At 37.1% G+C, this 19,721-nt stretch overlaps 1 protein-coding gene across 1 annotated transcript in view; it reads right to left on the reverse strand.

Annotated features, from left to right (window-relative positions):
- Nucleotides 1–9,982: 9,982 nt before the first annotated feature.
- LOC149266339 (65-kDa microtubule-associated protein 1-like) overlaps nucleotides 9,983–19,721 on the reverse strand; it is a 59,676-nt gene continuing 49,937 nt past the window's right edge. Inside the window, exons 5-11 of the mRNA XM_089430332.1 lie at nucleotides 12,197–12,352; nucleotides 11,673–11,832; nucleotides 11,430–11,581; nucleotides 11,215–11,302; nucleotides 11,058–11,131; nucleotides 10,812–10,886; nucleotides 9,983–10,724 (exon numbers count right to left, since the gene is read on the reverse strand). Of these exons, the coding sequence (XP_089286458.1) occupies nucleotides 10,410–10,724; nucleotides 10,812–10,886; nucleotides 11,058–11,131; nucleotides 11,215–11,302; nucleotides 11,430–11,581; nucleotides 11,673–11,832; nucleotides 12,197–12,352 (1,020 nt within the window). The 3' untranslated portion in view covers nucleotides 9,983–10,409. The remainder of the gene's footprint in view (nucleotides 10,725–10,811; nucleotides 10,887–11,057; nucleotides 11,132–11,214; nucleotides 11,303–11,429; nucleotides 11,582–11,672; nucleotides 11,833–12,196; nucleotides 12,353–19,721) is intronic.

Genomic DNA, 19,721 nt, shown 5'->3' on the forward strand with positions numbered 1-19,721 from the left:
AAATAAATCGGCCTGCGAGCCTAGTCCGGCGGATGTGCCACCTCTTCCTATCTCTTCTATCTTTGAAAACATTTCTTCTTCTGATGATGAAAGCGAGGATGATAATCCTTCCCCACCTTCTCAGGATCCTCAACTTCCAAGATGGGTCCGTGCTACTCGGGATGCAGCAGGTGATCTTGCCGGTGATCCTACAGATCAGCGACGTACACGTTCTCAGTTTGAAAGAGCCTCTTCTTTACTGGCTCAAGCTCCAGTAAATCATGATCCTGACACTTTTGCAGAAGCTTCAGGCCATCCACATTGGGAAACAGCTATGAATGAAGAATATCATTCATTGATGACAAATGATACATGGGATCTTGTTCCTCTACCAAAGGGACGCAAACTTGTTAGATGCAAATGGGTTTACAGAACCAAGTATGGACCAGATGGGAAAGTTGATAAACATAAAGCTCGTCTAGTTGCTAAGGGCTTTTCACAGGTTGAAGGCATTGACTACACTGAAACCTTCTCTCCAGTTGCAAAATGAACTCTATCCGCCTTGTTCTTTCCCTTGCTGCCTCTTTAAAATGGGAAGTCCATCAAATGGATGTTAAATCTGCCTTCTTGCATGGTGACTTGCAGGAAGAAATCTATATGGAACAACCCATTGGCTTCATACAAACAGACTCCAGCCTCGTTTGTCGACTTAAGAAATCCCTTTATGGCCTCAAGCAAGCTCCTCGAGCTTGGTATGCCAAAATGGATAGCTTTCTTTTAGAATCTGGCTTTTCTAGGTGTCATTCTGACAATACTGTCTACACCAAGAAAGTGGGCAACTCTCTCATCATCCTTGTTCTTTATGTTGATGATCTTATTCTTACTGGTAGTGATCCCAACCTTATAAACCATGTGAAGTCCAGCCTTAAAAAGAAATTTGAAATGACAGACTTAGGACACTTACACTATTTTCTCGGTCTTCAAGTCTTGCAATCCCAAGAGGGTATTTTCCTTTCCCAGTCCAAGTATGCTTGTGATATTCTTCGTCATTTTCACATGGAAGACTGTAAGCCAGCCCCTTCTCCCTTTCAGTCTGGAGTCAAACTTTCAGTCTCTTGTACTTCTCCTGAAGTTGATGCTACCTTATACCGTCAACTTGTCGGAAAACTCTTGTATTTAACCCATACTCGTCCTGATCTTTCCTTTGCTGTTGGCCTTGTTGCTCGTTTTATGCAAAATCCCCGTGAAAGTCATTGGAAAGCAGCTAAAAGAATACTTCGTTATGTTCGAGGTACAGTACAGTTTGGGATTCATTACAGTGCCAAAGCAGCTCCTCTGTTAGTTGGTTTCACTGATTCTGATTGGGCTGGTGACCTTGATGATCGGAAGTCTACTGCCGGTTATGTCTTCACTCTTGGTTCAGGACCTATTACATGGGCTTGTAAGAAACAGGCTGCCATTTCTCTTTCATCAGCAGAAGCAGAGTATCGTGGTGCCGTGGAAGCTAGTAAGGAAGCCTTGTGGCTTCGTCAGATCCTATCAGAGTTTGGCTTTGAGCAGCAGCATCCAACCACACTTTGGTGTGATAATCAAAGTGCCATTCAGCTATGCAAAGATCCAGTCCAGCATCAGCGCAGCAAACACATTGAACTACACATGCACTTCATCAGAAAGCTCATTCATGACCATGTTCTTGAAGTGCAATATTGTCCAACAGATGATCAGGTTGCAGACATCTTCACAAAGGCTCTCACAGAGGCGAAGTTCACTAAACTTCGATATATGCTTGGAGTTCACGAAGTTGTCACTAAGGGGGGATAGGCTCTAGTGCCTCCTTCCTTCTCCTATTGTGTCATATTTGTAAATCCTTCAATCCTATCCCAAGTTGTTCTTAAGGGGGGATGTTAGGATATTCCGACACATAGGATATAGTTAAGTTCAACTTGGTCTAGTATAGAGTTAGGTTAGAGTTAGGTAAAGTGTGTTTCTTTACCGTTGTACATTTTGTAACTTACAATCCGACGGTCACGATATGTAGTGATCCGACGGTTCACTCTCACCTCGGTATTACCGACACTTGATCCGTGGCTTGACACCCGATTGGTCCATGAGTTCTATTTAAAGCGCATGGAGGGTCATTGTTCGGGTAATCCGTGCATGAGAGAAGCTTATGTAAATTTTCATTCTTTGATTAATAAATTGTCTGTACCCACGTTGGGACAGGCCGTGGACTGTTTCCCTCCTTGCACTCTGAGGGTTTTAACCACGTCAAAAATACTGGTGTATTGATTTGAGATCTGGTTGTGAGCGGTGTCCTCTTGGTATTCTTTCTGAGGAACTTACCCTGTAAATTCCTACAAAATACAACAAATGCCACATGTATGGTCCATGAGAGCATGCAAACAAGTGCTCTCTTCTCAAAATATGCTTAACAACCCCTCAAAATCTATGAATGAGGGAAAATAGAGGCACAAGACCAAGGTGCATCTCTAATTAGTCCCAAAATCATGGAATGAATCCTCTTCAACCAAAAATGTTCTATTAAATAGGGTGATGTCATTCACACTTGTGGGGCGTTAAGCAAGAAAGATGAAGGTGCATGTGGCATGTGTGGCTCCTCAAAAAAAGTGCTCCACCAAAGAATTTGTTAGTTAGGCTAAACCACTCATAATAACCTGTAACTAACTCATGAAAATCCTCAACTACCTCAGCAAACTCCCAAGTGCCATCCATGAGAGGAAATAAGTCACACATGCAAGTAAAATAGTCCAACCGGACAAGGTCTCTCTCTTGGAATAATGCATGTGACAGTTGTGCTAATGTGGCATCACTATCATTGTCTAATGCACCATCTTGGATCCCAAAGAAGTGACACATATCCCAATGAAATACATGTATACAAAGAAAAATGGGATGCATCCCAATGTCAATAGATATGGCCAAACACACTACACAAATCCTAAAATTTGTAACATGGATCACAATGCATTGTAATACATCCTGGGACATGGTACACAAATCTAAATGTAAGACATCCAATTATAATGGTGGGTCTAATTCCTTTGCAAGTTATTAGATGATGCACAAATAATGATTTACTCTAGCACAACATAACATAAGTTAATTTTTAAAATTTGCCTAAGTTTTACGGGAGAACAACCTTAGCCTTTATACATGTGACAAACCCTAAAACATAAATTATTTCCTTGATCACTAAGTAAAAGGTAGGATATGTGATGAATGATTTATGAAAGGGGAAGGGAAAAACTGCATGGGATGACCCTCAAAATCATGTACGATGTTGTATATGTCTTACAACTTATTCAACTAGTTTTCATGAGCTAGGATTTAATATGGAAACCTTTAAGAATGAGCTTTAGCTTCGAGTTACCATTTACTCAGTGTGGTTTCTTACTACCCCTTTTATTTGTTCTTTTTCTTTCATTTACCAAGTCCATGTTTCTTTAGATATTCATGTACAAGCATGGGACTAGGCGCATTGGCCTCATATTGAGGTGGCATAACTCAAGCTTTACCATTTTTTGGGTTTAACCTTTTTTAGTTGCTCTCCATCTCTAGTATTTTTGGCTTATTTAATGTAGGTTTTCTCAATTAGAAATTCATGGTTGACAATTGACAAGTCAAACATGAACAAGAATAAATTTTATGAATGGAATGGAAGCATGTTGGGGAAAAATGGAAAGTATTAAGTGTGGTTAGGATGTGAAACACACTATCTTAACTAGATTCTCAGTAGTACAACCTTACTCAAGATATGACAACTTTTCTATAGGATAAGTATGTTCCCCATGGTAAGACAGAAAATATTAAGATTATTGATGTTACAAGTGTTATTAGATCTCATTTCAATGTTTACCACATTCATGACTACCTCAAAAGTTATAACTCCATGTCTAATTATCAAACTAATACATGGAATAGTGAGTGAAGTAAACAATGTAAACCACATCATGTGTAATGAAAGCATAATGCGCCATGGTAAGTGCATCTATCATCTGAGGTGAGAGGGATGTGATTTGATATACCATGGCTAAACTAGCAGAATCATATATATGAAGTAGAAACTGAAAGAGAAATCTAGGTTTGGAGAATATGAGTAAGAAATCCTCATGTGATTAGCAACATAAAACCCCTTAGAAGGGTGTCTCTAAAATTAGTTACCCATGGGGGGAACAAGATCCATTTACAACTATAGAAAACATTGAATGTCATAGAAAAAATACAAGGGTCAACGTGACTAACACAAAATTGAGACATTCAAGGTAGGAGACAGAGTCTATAATTGCATCTAAACAAAGAAAAGGCCACATAATCCTGATAAGAAGATCAACGCTATGTAGTATAGAGTTTGAAGTATAGTAAAAGGTAGGCTATAATGCCCATAGACTCAATCTACTCCCATATATGTACATTTAGTGAGTGGCGAAGATGGGAAATTGGAAACTCTATTAACTTTCCATATTAAACTTGGGAATTAACAAGAAAGTCTTACCTACCTTAGAGGACTCAACACCGGAAGCTCAGGAAGAGTTTGTAGGGAATACATTTTTATAAAATATATATATATATATATATAACAACTAGATGAGGGCAACATGAAATTTAGGTTGAAAGGACAACTTCTAAGTAAGGCCAAATGGTACTCCAAGGAAGAGTTAAAGGAAAAAATTCTTCACTTGCTTTAGTAAAAAAAATTGGGGTGAACAAACCTCCCAAAACAAGGAGGTATGGTTCACAATGGATCACTATTACATAGTTTCTCATTTATTTAGGTACAATCTAGGTAGAAAAATTAAAGGTAAAGGCTTGTATGATCCATTTTAGGGACACATCCTATTTTGGTGTTTTGGGGTCCTAAAATTTCCAAAACCCATTTGAGGCACTAAACAATTATTTTGGGGTCAAAGCTTTCTGAACACATTTTTATAAAATAAATATATGACAACTAGATGAGGGCAACATGAAAGTTAGGTTGAAAGGACAACTTCTAAGCAAGCCAATGGTACTCCAAGGAAGAGTTAAAGAAAAAATTCCTCGCTTTAGTAAAAAAAATTGGGGCGAACAAACCTCCTAAAACAAGGAGGTATGGTTCACAATGGATGACTATTACATAGTTTCTCATTTATTTAGGTACGATCTAGGTAGAAAATTTTAAGGTAAAAGCTTGTGTGATCCATTTTAGGGACACATCCTATTTTGGTGCTTTGTGGTCCTAAAATTTCCAAAACCCATTTGAGGTACTAAGCAATTATTTTGGGGTCAAAACTTTGTGAATGAAGTTCCCAACCTCTTGAAATTATTCTATATATTAAGAGCTTTCCAATGGTGCAAATATCACCTCAATTGAAGTTCACATTTGGGAGTTATGCTCCCACAAGTTTACCTATGTTTACCACCATGGTATTGAGATAATGCCATGTCGACTCCCACTACTCACATATGTGGAGTTAGTCATGTGTGTTCTTTCAAAAAACTATAGATAGTCAAAAACCCAACCCTAATCAAGAATTGAGGCATGTAAAACCCTAGCCATAACCTTAAACCTAAATAACTACAAAGACATGTTAAATATCGATTCAATAAGGTAGGCATTCCATAGTTAAGTAGAACAAGGTAATGGGATGTTAAAAGAAAAGAAAGGAAGAAGAAGCCCCTTTAACAACCATACAAGGCATAGTGCCAATTGCAAATCCTTAGCAAGTTCACCTTTCTTTGTATATGCATTTCATATATGAGAAAAAAGAGAGGAATAATCCTCACCTTCAATCTAGATTTTTCATATTGAGTTTCTCAAGGTACAACTTGTGTTCATTGCGTGATCAATATGGTAATTTTTTCATTAAGGGGATTTTGAGATAAAAAAATGGGCCTCAAAACAAAAAAATGTGTAGAAAAGTCAATGTTAAAAGAATCGATGGAATTCAAGATGATGATGTCATCCCTCAGGGTAAATATTTTAGAGGGAAAAGGATAAAACTAGTTTTTTAATTGTGTTTTCGACTTATCTCCTAATCGGTTAACTCAAATGTCAAGTGTAGGCACTTGTTGGATGTGAAATTAAAATTTCGCATTCAACGAGTGCCTATACTTGACATTTAAGTAAACCTATTAGGATATAACTCATACCAAAAAGACCAAAAATCTTTTCCTTTAAAAATTCATAACTCATGTTTGATTATTTTAAATATTGTTTTATTATTTTCCTTAAGAGGCCCATTTTAGACCTCAAAATTCCCTTTTAGAGCTTCTTTTATTTCAATGTCAACTTGGTTCAATATTTGAATCAATAGGCTAATAATATTACATCTCAATCTTAATTAAAACATTACATAATAAGATTTTGCAAAAATTTGTATAACTTATCATGGCTAGCTATTCCAATGAAATATTTAGGATAGTTTATAGATCACTAAGTGTGCTTGATGCTACTGCAAAAGAAGCACAATTACCATAATACCGTGAGTAATTATCAAAACACAATTATCAAAAACATGCAATATATCAATTGATGAAACAAGTGTGCAAAAACAATATAATTGTCTCATCCATATAAAATAAATTGACAAAAAGCAAAGCATTACTATTTCATCCATAATAATGTAAAGTATAGAAAAAAACAAAATATGTTAACTATAAAACCTTATTGCTTCCATTATGTCAACCTCATAACACTTCAAACCTTCCACCTCCATTCTCATTAATCAGCATAGTCATAGCTCCCTCTCATCCAACACCTTGCAATCAAACCCCAATACCCGTAAGTGCTCATTAGCGAGAGGCAAAAAGGACCCAATGTAATATATCAACCTTAATGCTTCCATTATGTCAACCTCATAACACTTCAAGCCTTCCATATTAATCGTCATAGCTCCCTATCATCCAACACCTTGCAATCAAACCCCAAGACCCATAAGTGATCACGAGCGAAAAGCAAAAGAACCCAAGGTAATATATCAAGCAAGGACACTAACAAACTCTAAAGGGAAAGTCATAGGTAAATAACATCATTGAATAGAGCCCATGCACGTATTTCAGATGCCAACCCGAGTCCAAAAGGTTTAAAAGTTTAGGATATAATATATGCACTCACACAGTTTACAATTTTGTCTGTTGATCGATTTGTGTTGCAACAATGCATAAACCCTTCAGCGCTTATTCATCCAATGTCTTTATGTCCATTCTCTGGAAAATGGGTACAAAGAGGAACCTAAAGTAACATCCCCATCCAAAATTACACAGCAAAATTCTCAGGACTTTGTAAAATGTAACACCAAATCTGAGTTAATTGTGAAAATGTGGGCAATTATTTGTGGAATGGTGACTTCAGAAAATCCAAGCCACAAGAAAGTCCTTTAAGCAAATATAACAGAAAATCTCCAAAATTACATCAAAAAGAAGAATGGAAATTAAATGTTAAGAAAGAAGACCTGATGTATGTACGAAAATACCAATAAAAGAAAATTGATGTACATGGAAATCCAAATAGCCAATACAATTCATCTTATCCCCAAAAAAACCTACCAAGTTGGTCCCAACCCAAATGCGGGCACCAAACTTGCCCGTCAACAACTTAATTTTGATGGAGGCTTGAAAGGGAATCCAAGGAGATCTTGCATTGGAGAGATCCTGCGAAATTTTTCAGAGAATCCCATCAAATTCTATTCCCTAAACATAAAAATAATCAATAACCTGGTAGAGGCTATAGCTCTGAGTAAAGAATTGTACTTGCCAAAGGATTTACGAAATCACAAATTTGATAACAGAAGGATATTTGTAGGGAATCATCGATAAAGTGAAGACTTGGGTCACAAATTTGATAACAGAAGCATATTTTCAGGGAATCATCGATAAAGTGGAGACCTGGGTCAAGAGGAGCAACTAGTCAACACCCAAAACCTGAAGATTGACTCATCCTCTGAATGAGATATCTCTTCTTCTACCATCCTTCTCAAGTTTACAATTGTAATGCATATGATGGGTGGCAAACAAGGTAGCAAATACACAAGCCAATATGGAGGGTGATATGGAATGGAGGCAATAAGTTGCATGGAAGAGGGGCAATAAGCTAGAAATGAAGATCCAAAGGAACCATTGATGACATGAACAAACCAAAAGTTTCAAAAACTCCAACTGAATATGATCACAATTCTGAAAACGATTTTTGCCCTTAAATTCCATAGCAAACGAGCAATAATTCCCTGCAATCCTTTTCAACCCACAAATGCACCACATAAAAATCATGAAAGAAGTTAATCAGTTTTGTCTCTAAACAAGAAGAGAAATGTACATCATTCAAAAGCACCGCCTACTAGTCAAATTTTGGCATTTTATATGATAGATACATCTTATTTTCAACGGATGTACTTTTATGGGGTTTTGTATTTCAATGTGAACGCTAATCATAAATATCATGTAATCAATGGAAGAACAAAAGATCATGGAACGTTTATTTCTGAATCAAACATATGTTATAGGTTATCTAAATATATATTTGATAAGAGTAACCACGAGTATAACTTTGTTTATTTGGAATCTACAAACAAGATTAAAAGTCCAAACAAGGACTGTTTTAGCTCATTTTTTCTGGACACTAATATAAAGGCTCGATTTTTATTTATCAAGAAACAAAATATGCTTGATCGTATGATAATGATTACTTTTTACGTTTAAATACATGATAACTATATTTAAATATGTCAGAAAAATTTAGTTTTGCCACAGTAAACTATTTCAATAGCACTTAATCGATATTGTGACGTTTATAAACCAATGTTCAATATGCTAAAAACAGGAAATGACAATAATAATCTTTTATCTTTGTCCCAAAATTGGGATAGCATATTCAGTGAAAATGCCCAAAACATTATAAACTTCAGAGCCTACTAAAAAATAGAGCCAAATTTTTAAAGGCCAAGATCTCTTATTAATCTTTTGGAGCAAGTTTCTAACTTTAATTTGAATTGTAACAATTAGTTTCTAGAAATAATGCAACCATTTTCAAAAGTGAGATAGAATTGCACGAGTTCTTTGGTATTGAGATAAGAAAATTCATAGGCAGCCACAGCAAACCTCCAAAACCATGGTGAGAACATTAGTGCCCAATTGAACACACTGGCATGAGTTTCACCAACTCAATAAAATTCATGGTGAACATCTTGCACAAGTGCCCAAAACATCCATTTTTATTCAAGCCCAACCATCGTTACCTGACTCAACCAAGTCTATGGAGCCTCATGAGGATGACACAGCTCAAGTCCCAAATTGGGTCAAGGCAGTCCATGATTTGGCCCAACTTTCTGACTCATTCAGTCAACAAATTTGACTTGTAAGTCAGTTGAGTCAACTTCTAAGTCTGCCAATTCAAGTCCTGTGTCCACTGAGTCAACTTACAAGTCTTGCCAGGTGAAGTTTTCTGAAATTTAGTGGACTTTTTAATATTTTTTATTTTCCAAGTCAACTTCCATAACTTCTTGAGTTCCAAGTCAACACTTGACTCTCTTGCTAAGACAAGTCAAATGTGGAATTGAGTCAGTAATTTTAAGCCCAACAGGTCGTGAGGGACTAGTTAAAAGAGTCGAGCCATAAATCCAATTCCTAACCATAAAATACCATCCACCTATAAGTATACAACCTCCCATTTTATGCAATTCATAGAATAAAGGCAAAATCTGCACAGCATCCAGTAGTTTTTTTTTTAATCAAACACACCTGTGATCTAATTCTACAAGCTGACTGCAATATAAGCATTAAAACATGTAACTACATAATTCAGGATAGAAGCATGCTTCAACTCCCCAAGGAACGTGTAATTCAGCAAAGAAGCATTCTTTAACTCCTCAAGGAAAATGGTAAGTAACACTGATAGAAAGATCTGCTAGAAACTGGACTGTCATGAATGAATGCTTGGATTGATCTGGATCTACATATACAAGTAGGTTCCTTGGAGGAGTTCAAATGGATTGGTACCAATACCAACACCAACTGATATTCAGGATCAAGATGAACTGATTGATTTAATATTTATTTAATGTACAACAAGCAAATTACTTGTTTTTCATGATTGAACTAAGAATATGACCTCATATAAGCCAGGAGAACCAAGCCCACTGACCTAATTATTGAAAACACCTGCAATGAAATATTCTTTACAAATTTGTTATAATGGAGCAAGATGAAGTGGATATAGGCAAAAACCTGATCCAAACTGCATCCAAAGAAAGCCATGGATATATGCAATTCACCAAAATCCTCACACAGAACCTGGAAACCTAATTGGTTGATTGTTTGAATTTTGACTCTGTTCAGTAGCGAATGGCCACACCTTATGTTGTATTCGTTGCACATATTACCTCAATGTATGCGGTGTAATAATCCTCAAACTGCACTAAATAATAAATGCAATTCTTCCCCTATGAGGAGGACAGTGTTGAGCCATTTGCAGAAGCTTGTGAAGTTGAATCTTCCTTAGAAAGAGAAAAATAATTTTGAGGGATCATTGATCTATTATGCTCCCTTTTTCCTTCTCTATGGACAGACAAGCCTTTCCGAGCAGTTTGCTGAACACCGAGAGATAATCGGTGGTTCAAAGGAATGCCATCCACAGAATTTCCATTTGGACGTAGCCCTGTACTTCTCCTTGTTGAAAGTTGCCTGTGGGGAGTTGGCTTTGCAACAAAAAATGGTTCTGGTTCACTTGCCAACTGACCCTGAAGGCGCTTTTTATCCTGAAGAAGCAAGGAGTTATTACCATTCTGAAACATCAACATAAAGGTGAAGTATATCAGAGTGCATAACAAAGTCTAAATTCATACCCTGAGCCTCAGTTTCTCCTCTTCTCTCTCCTGTCTCATCATGTTGTATTCATCTAGCATTGCTAAAAGTGGAACCTGTGTATTTCAACAAGGACATAAAAGGAAGTGAATGTAGCTGGAAACAATGCTATGAAAAAGTGTCCATAAGCATTCTTAAACAGTTTGACGTAACTCAAAGATTTTGGAATCACAAGAAAATTCCCTGGGAAGAGATAAAATTAAAAAAGAACTGAACGATTGTCTCACTTCATCATAGAAGAAAGTTGTTCCCCTTTCTTCCTCCCAAGCCCTAGTTTTTGCCATCAATGAATCCACAAGTGCTACGTCCAAGAGATCAAGTCAGTTAAGAATACATAGATCACAGATAAACAGTCTCAAGTACCCATTTGCTTTCAATACTTACCAGGAATTTTATTGACAATCACACGGGCTCGTTCTGCACGCTTAAGGTTTATATGGGCACCTCTACTCACACTGTACCTGTTTTCATCCTGCATGCAAGCAACACACAATTCACAACAGCAATATAATTCCAAGAAGTTGTTAACTGCCACAGAAATTAGAAAACATAAAACCAGCTAAAGATGATCTCATGAAGTGTGCGGCACTCAAAACTACCCTGTTGTAATCTTCAAGCCAACTTTCTTCTTCACAAGCTGCCATCCATTTGTCCACCTTCTCCATTATTTCTTTTCTACTGAGTGCTTCTTCTTTTGCTTTGGAAATCTGATCATCCATGCTTGCTAGAAGATCCGAATGATTAATGGTTCCTTCAAAACAGATCCAGAGAAATCAGTATGACAAAACAAATTGCAAGAGAAAATCAAGCACCAAAGATAGAATAAAAAGCATCAAGCGAACCAGAATCAATCATAGCCATTATCTTCTCCTGTGCAGAGTTGGTGTCTATTTCCATATGAGCCTTCCGGTATATCTCTTCAAGCTCTGTTTGTTTTTTATGCAGAAGCTCCTTCATTTTTCCAGCCTTTAGCCGATCCAATCTCTTCACTTCAACCTCAGCCTGGGCCAGAAGGAAAATGCATGTCATCATGGAGTTGCCATAATCAAAATTTAATTTCACCTCAATGTTATATTGGTTCAAAATTGAAAAAATAATGTGATTGCAGCAGTTGGCTTTAGTCCGTAAGTCTTACAAGAGAAGATGCAAGCAGTTGGTTGTTATTAGCCAAATTATCCAAAACAGCTAATAAACATTGAATACACCAAATATAAATGGGGAGCACAGCTCCCAAGAATTAACTTAATAACTTCTAAGATATTAAGAGATTTATTCTGAATAAACCCAAAAGATAACAATATCAAATGATCATGTATACCTGTGTATTTGATTACTATAATAATTTCCTATATATAATAATTCTTACCTGGTCAATGATATTAGAAGCAAGCGCTCTTGGCATTGACACCTCATCCACAGAAGCTGAAATGTAGCAAGTTACATGATCAAAATGTTTCTGTTCCTCCATAGTGATATCCATTAGATTCCACAATTCAATCAATGTTGTGCCCAGTTCTTGGATCTGTACATGATAGAAAAGATCAAAGTTGTATTGAATTCTAGATCTTTTGTAGCTACCAAAGTGACTTTAGATATGAATATCCATGACAGACCTGTTAGTACTGTAATCTAGATTGCACTTCAGTCACTGAAGACCTTACTCTAAATCTGAAGACAGAAATACAAAGTTCATTTTACTATTCATTACAACTCAGACAATAACTGAAGTAGCCAGTATTGTGTACATTTTCTTTTAGTTTATCCATGTGCCATTGTCACCTCAAACTTAAGAAAATCCAATGTGATGCCCAAGACAAAGGCAATTCTCACACCAGTTTACCAGTGCTTCCAAGTTTCAATTCATGAGAGTTAATTGGTAAAGAAATAAAAGACATTTGTGGAAACCTTCTAGAAGGGAATGGTTCAAAAGAAGTATTAAGAATATGTTGTCTTCAAAGGGACTTTGTTATCTTTTAAATTCTAAACCATCTGATAGAAGGTCTCCTTCCCAATTCTGGCAACACATTCAAAATCATCCACAACTCATTAAGTCGATGCAATAAAACATACTGTGAAAGTAAAACTTTGCCTTCCCTCAAATACAACCCCTTCTTATAGAACCTTAAACTAATTAGCAATTTACACTCTGCAAATCCATGAAATCAGTCACATTATGCAAAACTGAATGAATTCAATGACAAATATGTAAATCTATAATGCACCAAGATATTACCATTGAGTCCACTGCAATGTGCTATGGTTAGACTAATTTTCCATTCATGCTGACACGACCATGGTTTTCTACTTAGACAGCAAAGACTGTTATGTTAACGTAGCCTCTAAAAAGCAGAAAACATTCATAACGTGTTTAAGGATTCAACATCTATGATACTATTTCCGTGCTATAAAATGGCAGACACAATGACCAAAATGACCTCAGCGAAACTTGGACCCAACTCCCTAGAAACTTTTTCAAGCTCAATAACTATGGGGCTTGGTCCCTAATTGAAGGCCTGTGGCCAAATGATTCACCAACACTGATTGATATAGAATAATATTAACTGTAAACAAAAAGCAATAGTAATCCACTATGCATAAGCAGTGACTGGTTTCTTTAACAAAACGATGAACAGGATTAACCAATGCCATGGCACATAGATAGATACACAAGAGATACCCTAGAGAAACCCAACCTGGGAAAATTTCAGCTTTTAGCAAGATTCAATAGTGTTTTTACAGTTGCAAGGTTCTTTGGCTACAAGAGCTAAACGAAAATACAAATGGTATAATCTTCCACTAACCAGTACTTCGGAATCTGTCTGGTTGATCTCTGTCTTCTACAAACCATGAATAACGACATTGACCTGTGGAATTTTATGCCACTAGTTCCTCTATAGAACCTCTAATCCAACTTTCTCTCACTTTTCATTCATAAACCCCTTCATCCTTCATCTCTTCCTCCTTTATGTGTGTGCCTACATGGTATATGGAAGGCCGACGACCTCCAAGATGTTTTAGAACCATTCCCCAAGCAATTACAGGCACTCCTTTCTTATCCACTCTTGAGCGGCATAAATGTCCAAGGATACACCTTCCCAGCCTTCATAGATGACCAAGAAGTTATGCAAGAGACAAGGCATTTTTGGCCTCTCCCATCTTCCAAGTGGCAACCTCTCATTGTTTCTTGGATCTTTCAAGGCCCCTTTGATATCTTTTGGGCCCTCTTCGTCCTTACCACATCTTGCGTAGTCATTCGAGGAAGATGCTCCCTTCATTTTTGTGGGTCCCCTTTTCCTCTACAACCAAGCTCCTAGCACAGTTGTCCCAACTAATGGGTTGGGATCTTCCCTATAGAATCCCCAGTGTAAAGGACTGATAGTGTTGTTGAGCATGTGGTGGAGTCTCCCCATTGGGAATTGCAAGGTGATCCAAGCAAATCCCGCGATGCTAAGGCTTAACCTCCATTCCCCTTGAGAATTCTGAAGAGTTACCTTAAGTGTGGGTTGGGTGGTCCCCATGAATCCTCGAATACTAAGGCTTAGCCTCAAATACTAACAAGAATTCTAAAGTACTACCCCAAATGTAGGTTGGGGTTATCCTTGAAGATCTCCCAATACTAAGGTTTAGCCTCAAAAATCACTGAGTTGGGTGAGGGGACTACCCCACCGAATAACTCATCTATTCACTATCTACCAATTCAACCACTATCACTTCCCATCGACCATATGTCCACATCACCTCACCATGTCATTAGGTATAATTCAAACACAAAATTTAACAAGGGTTCTTAAGAGCAATATTAACCAAAGAATTTACCATTTAGCGTTTTCAAAATTTCAAGGATCCAATCAGATCACAACTTCCCAATCGAAGGCTTTTGGTGTCCAAAAGCTTTTAAGGAAAGATGGGGAAACATATTTGCAACTCACTGCTCCCATACTACTTGGCTTTCCTTGGAGTCTATCCCTTGAGGCCAAATAACCAAAACTCGTCCTCTCCTATTTGAGTCACCTAGACCTTCTTCTACAAAATTATACCCTCCTCCAATTCTTCAAGTGCATTTGATGCAAAATCTTCCACTATGAGCAAAACCTAATCTTGCTCTTCCTTGTGCAACAAGAACAATTCAATCAATGGCAAGTTCTCCACATTGGTCATTGAACTCATCTCATATAAGGAGGTAGTTTTAGCTTGATACCATCAACTCTAACTTGCTCAATGATCTCGAAAGGTCCATGTCTTAAAGGCTTCAACATTTTAGTTTCTCCTTGCAAGCAATTTTTGCTAAGATAAAGCCACACCATGTCCTATGTTGGTCATGTTTGAGCTTCCACTTTTGTCAACTCTTCTCAAGCAACTCCTGCACCTTCAAAAGAACATACTTGAGCTTGTGATACTTGCTTTGACTCTGCAAGTATTGCAATGGTTGGTGGTCAGTGTGGATTATGTTTCCCTTCTCCAAGGGATAGTGGTTCCATTTCTTCATTACTTGAACTAAGGCAAAAAGCTCCTTGTGTGTAAACACTATTGCATTAATCCGGATGGTCATGCACATCCAATCCAAGCTTCTCAACTAACTGAGTTCAAATCAAACTTCATTGTGATCCAAGGTCAAACAAGCAATGCATCTTAGTTTGCTTCAGCGGGACCTTAAGGTGAAAGAGTACAACCATTCCTCTTTTCTCCTTTGGATTAATACTACTAAAATCTATCTCCCTTTGAATTGAAGCACAAGTCATCTTACCTTCAATGTCTGAGTTGTTGTCCACCCTTTGATCCCCATCTACAACCAACAAAGTTTTCTTTTTTTGCGGCTATTGTTTAGACATTTTCGGTTGGAATGCAAGAAGTAGTTTCCAGCAACTCTCCTCTATGTGGCCATCTACATTCCAATGCTTACAATGATTGCTAGGGTTTTGGTTTTTTGTTGCAACTGCAGTTATCTTCTTCACCTCTCCTCTATTTCTTTCCTTTTCTTGGATGTTCTTGCAGCTCTTTTGGCCCACTAAAATAGTGTTTACACACAAGTCTCATCAATAGTCTTAGGTTTCAAAAGCATCAATTGTCTTTAAAGGTGACTGTGAAAAGCTCCCAAGTATGTAATAAGCACTCCAAGACTTTTAAGAGATATCACTTACTAGATTGCTCTCTTTAAAAATTCAATAGTGAATTCCAACAATGTTTATCTTTGTCTCTGTCTGAGGTAAAGCCAGCTTATCTTTTGTTCCTCCTCATAGCCAACAAGATAGAAGTATGACTTGATAATGTCCTTGGACACATCCCATTTTGACACCGATTGTTCATTACCAAGTCTTCTAGCAATGACATCACTTTCCGACCATATTAAAGCATGACCTTCTAACTTTGAACAAGCAAAAGAGATTCTTTGTGTTTCACTAACCTCATGCACACTAAAATAAACTTCTAACTATTGCAACCATTGATTTAACTTGAAGACATCTATCTCACTTGCATATGGCTTAATGCCAATCTTTGCCTCTACCATGAATGGAGATTGAGTTTTGCTACATTCCCCTATCTAATTCTCTAGTTTCTCCACCATAGATATTTTGTCACCCCCCACCTTCCGTCCAAACTCACCTGAGTCTATAGGCTTCTTTTTCTTCTCCTTCTCATTTACAAATGTGGCAACTTGTTGATGAATTTTTCCTCACGAAGGAAAGGATCAAAATCGAGGGAAACCTTTGGAGGAATCAAGAAGTGCCCTCCTTTGTTTTTCTAGAGGCATTACTCCTTTTTATCAAATGATAACTTTTTTCCCATGCTTACAAAGTGGAGTGGGAGTGTGCCATTCAATAAAGCCCACATGATCCTTGTCTTCAAGAAGGTAAAACAAAACTCTCTCAATAATCATATACTCTTGAAGCACATTGTTGCTTAAGAAAGGCCCTAGTAGTTTCAATCATTTACGGAATGTCAAAAAGAAGAGATTTTATCACAAAGTGGATTTTCTCAAAACACATATTTTTGTGCCCTCACATGTAATATAAGCAAATGAAACAAGCCATATTTACTAGAGGCAAATGAAAAGAAAATGAAACGGTGTCTAACAAAGAATTTTATAGAATTATTTCATTATGAATCAAATAAGTTTGAGCAAGGCCACATATTCAAGATTCCACTCAAGATTATCAATAAAACCATAAAAACCATGGGGCTTTTGAGATAATTCTATGTGGGAATTTTCAACAAACAAACCCCAAATGTGAAAAGTTTAATACATTAGAAATGTTTGGCCATACAAGCCTCCACAAAATTCATATGATAATACATAAACAAAAATTGAAGGCATTCGCTCTCATGAGTTGGGATAAGGCTCCTTCAAACCTGGAATATAGGGAAATCCTAAAAGCAAAACAACTAATCAATGCCATACTTTGACAGCTATACGACATGCCAAAACAAAATGGAAAAGGGCATAACCAACAAAGAGACTATGGAGAAGGAAAATCTTGGTAGCTCTTACTTATAAAAGTTTGAGGGCCAACATAGGTTTTGTACTGAACCCCTTTTTCGTTCTCTTCAAATCTTCTTAAGTTGTTTTTGCTTCAAAGCAAGACATCCTCTCAACCTAACTACCCTTACTGTTTTTCTTTCATGAAGTTTTAGTGGCAACAACAATCACTTGGTCTACCAAAGATTTGATATTATCCCAAAGTGGGGACATAGTAATTTCCTCTTTCATCTTAAAGGCAATTAACTCATCCTCAATACTTCATAAGATGTTGACTTGATTATTGCATAGCGAGTTGCTTTCCACATTGCCAACATGAAATCCGTCTTCTTTATTTATACAACAAAAAAATGGAGAGGATATCAAATTCAGCTCCCAAAGTAACCTTACTCTTAGCCAACATGGCTTCAAAATCCTCTTTTGCAATCAACTTATTGCCTTGAGTATAATTTGATCCTTCTAGCTTCTTAATGATCTCAAACGCTCTGAAAATACTTTAAGACATTTTGGTTTCAATTCCAAAAAAGGCAATTATCAACTCTAGAATAGTATCCATTCCAATGTCCTATCCTCTCTTGATTTCAATAAGTCTACAATCAGAAGTGAGATTATCTCTCTATCTTTGATCCAAATTGGATCATTATATTGTTTGTCATCCATCTCAATGCTTTCAGAGTGGGAAAAGTAGAGGAATCAGCTCACAAGACCATAGATTGGATCATTATATTGTTTGTCACCCATCTCAGTGCTTTCAGAGTAGAAAAAGTAGAGGAATCAGCTCACAGGACCATTTTTACCGGCGGGGGCCCAATTTGGCAAATTGGGGTCTGAAACCTTCTAGGAGCGTTTTGAGGCATCAAACGACATATTTTGGAGGTTAAACATTGCTGCTTTATGCGGCATATTTTTTTCATATTCTACAAATAGAGACCTTTTCCCACGGCGCAAAGAATCGTGTCAATCTGAGTCTGAATGTGAAGTTATGCCACTGCAAAGTTGACCTTCCCATTTTCACCACCATAATTCAAGAGGATGCCACATCAACCCCCATTATTTATGCAAAAGGGGCTAGCCAAATGATTCTGATGAAAAAAACTCTAGAAGAGTCTATATTGTAACTCTGGTTAAGAGTTGAGGTAGTCAAACCTAACCACTCGTAGGCTATCAGTTGTGTTATAATCGGCCCACTAGGAGGAAAAGGGGTTCCATTCTTTCGATTGCATTTGTTCCATAACTGAGCAAAAATTAGCCTAGAGGGATAGGAGATAGAGCACACAGAGAAGATGTGTGCACTGTAGTAGCCCACAAGCCACAGGCCATACTTCTTTGTACTCGCAACCATTTTCTATTTAGAGAAAGAGAGCAAAGCAGCCTCACCTTCGAGCTAAGTTTTTCTCCCGAAAGGGTTTCTCGGGTCATATCTCTTGTCAAATGTGTGTGTGAGCTTTTATTTCACTATTCTCTATTTTCTACATAATTTTAATTTGCAAGCATATGCTATTAGCAATAATCTACAGATCTATAAATCTAAAGAGAAATAAAACTGCAATAGTGTAGATTTTGGATCTTTTATTATAATTTTATCAGATCTATTGTGACGAACTGTCACAATGGAATATCCATCGCAATTTATGGATCATATTGCTCTGATACGAATATGATCCATAAATTGTCATGGATATTCCACTGGACAATTTGTCACAACAGGTCTAATAGAATTATACTAAAAAATCCAAAATCTACATTTTTACAGTTTTATTTCTCTTCATATTTATAGATCTGTAGATCATTGTTAATAGCATATGTGTGTGAACTAAAATTATGCAGAAAATAGAGAACAACAAAATAAAAGCTCACACACATTTGACACAAGATATGACCAGGAAACCCTTTCGAGAGAAAAACCTAACTTGAAGGTGAGGTCGCTCTACTCTCGTTCTTTGAATAAAAAATTGTTGCGAGTACAAAGAAGTATGGTATGTGTCCCATGGGCTACTATAGTGCACAAATCCTCTTTGTATGCTATCATTCTGAAGTATTTCATGGGGCAGTTCTTAACTACCTTGCCTACGATAAGGAGCTTTATGCCCTAGTGCACGCTGTGAAGAAGTGGAAGCACTATTTGATAGAAAAAGAGGCAGTAATCCACACAAATCACCAACCACTACAGTACCTGTAGGCCCAGAGTAAGCTACAACAGACCAGGCATTACAAGTGGATGGGGTTTCTATTGAAGTATGTAACTAGGTTCGGTCTTCATAAATAAGAAATGTACTCTTGATTCTTGTATATTGTAAAAAGAAAGAAAAGTATTATTATTATTTTAACATGGGTTTCATGCTCAAGATCAATTTTATTTTTAGGTCAAGCACCCATTGAGTGCTTCTCGGGTTTTGTCATAAAGTCAAGAAGTCAA

Source organism: Pinus tabuliformis, chromosome 6 (genome assembly GCF_031772625.1).
Source record: "Pinus tabuliformis cultivar Carrire ecotype Pingquan chromosome 6, CPIR1, whole genome shotgun sequence".
Classification (NCBI taxonomy): Eukaryota; Viridiplantae; Streptophyta; class Pinopsida; order Pinales; family Pinaceae; genus Pinus; species Pinus tabuliformis.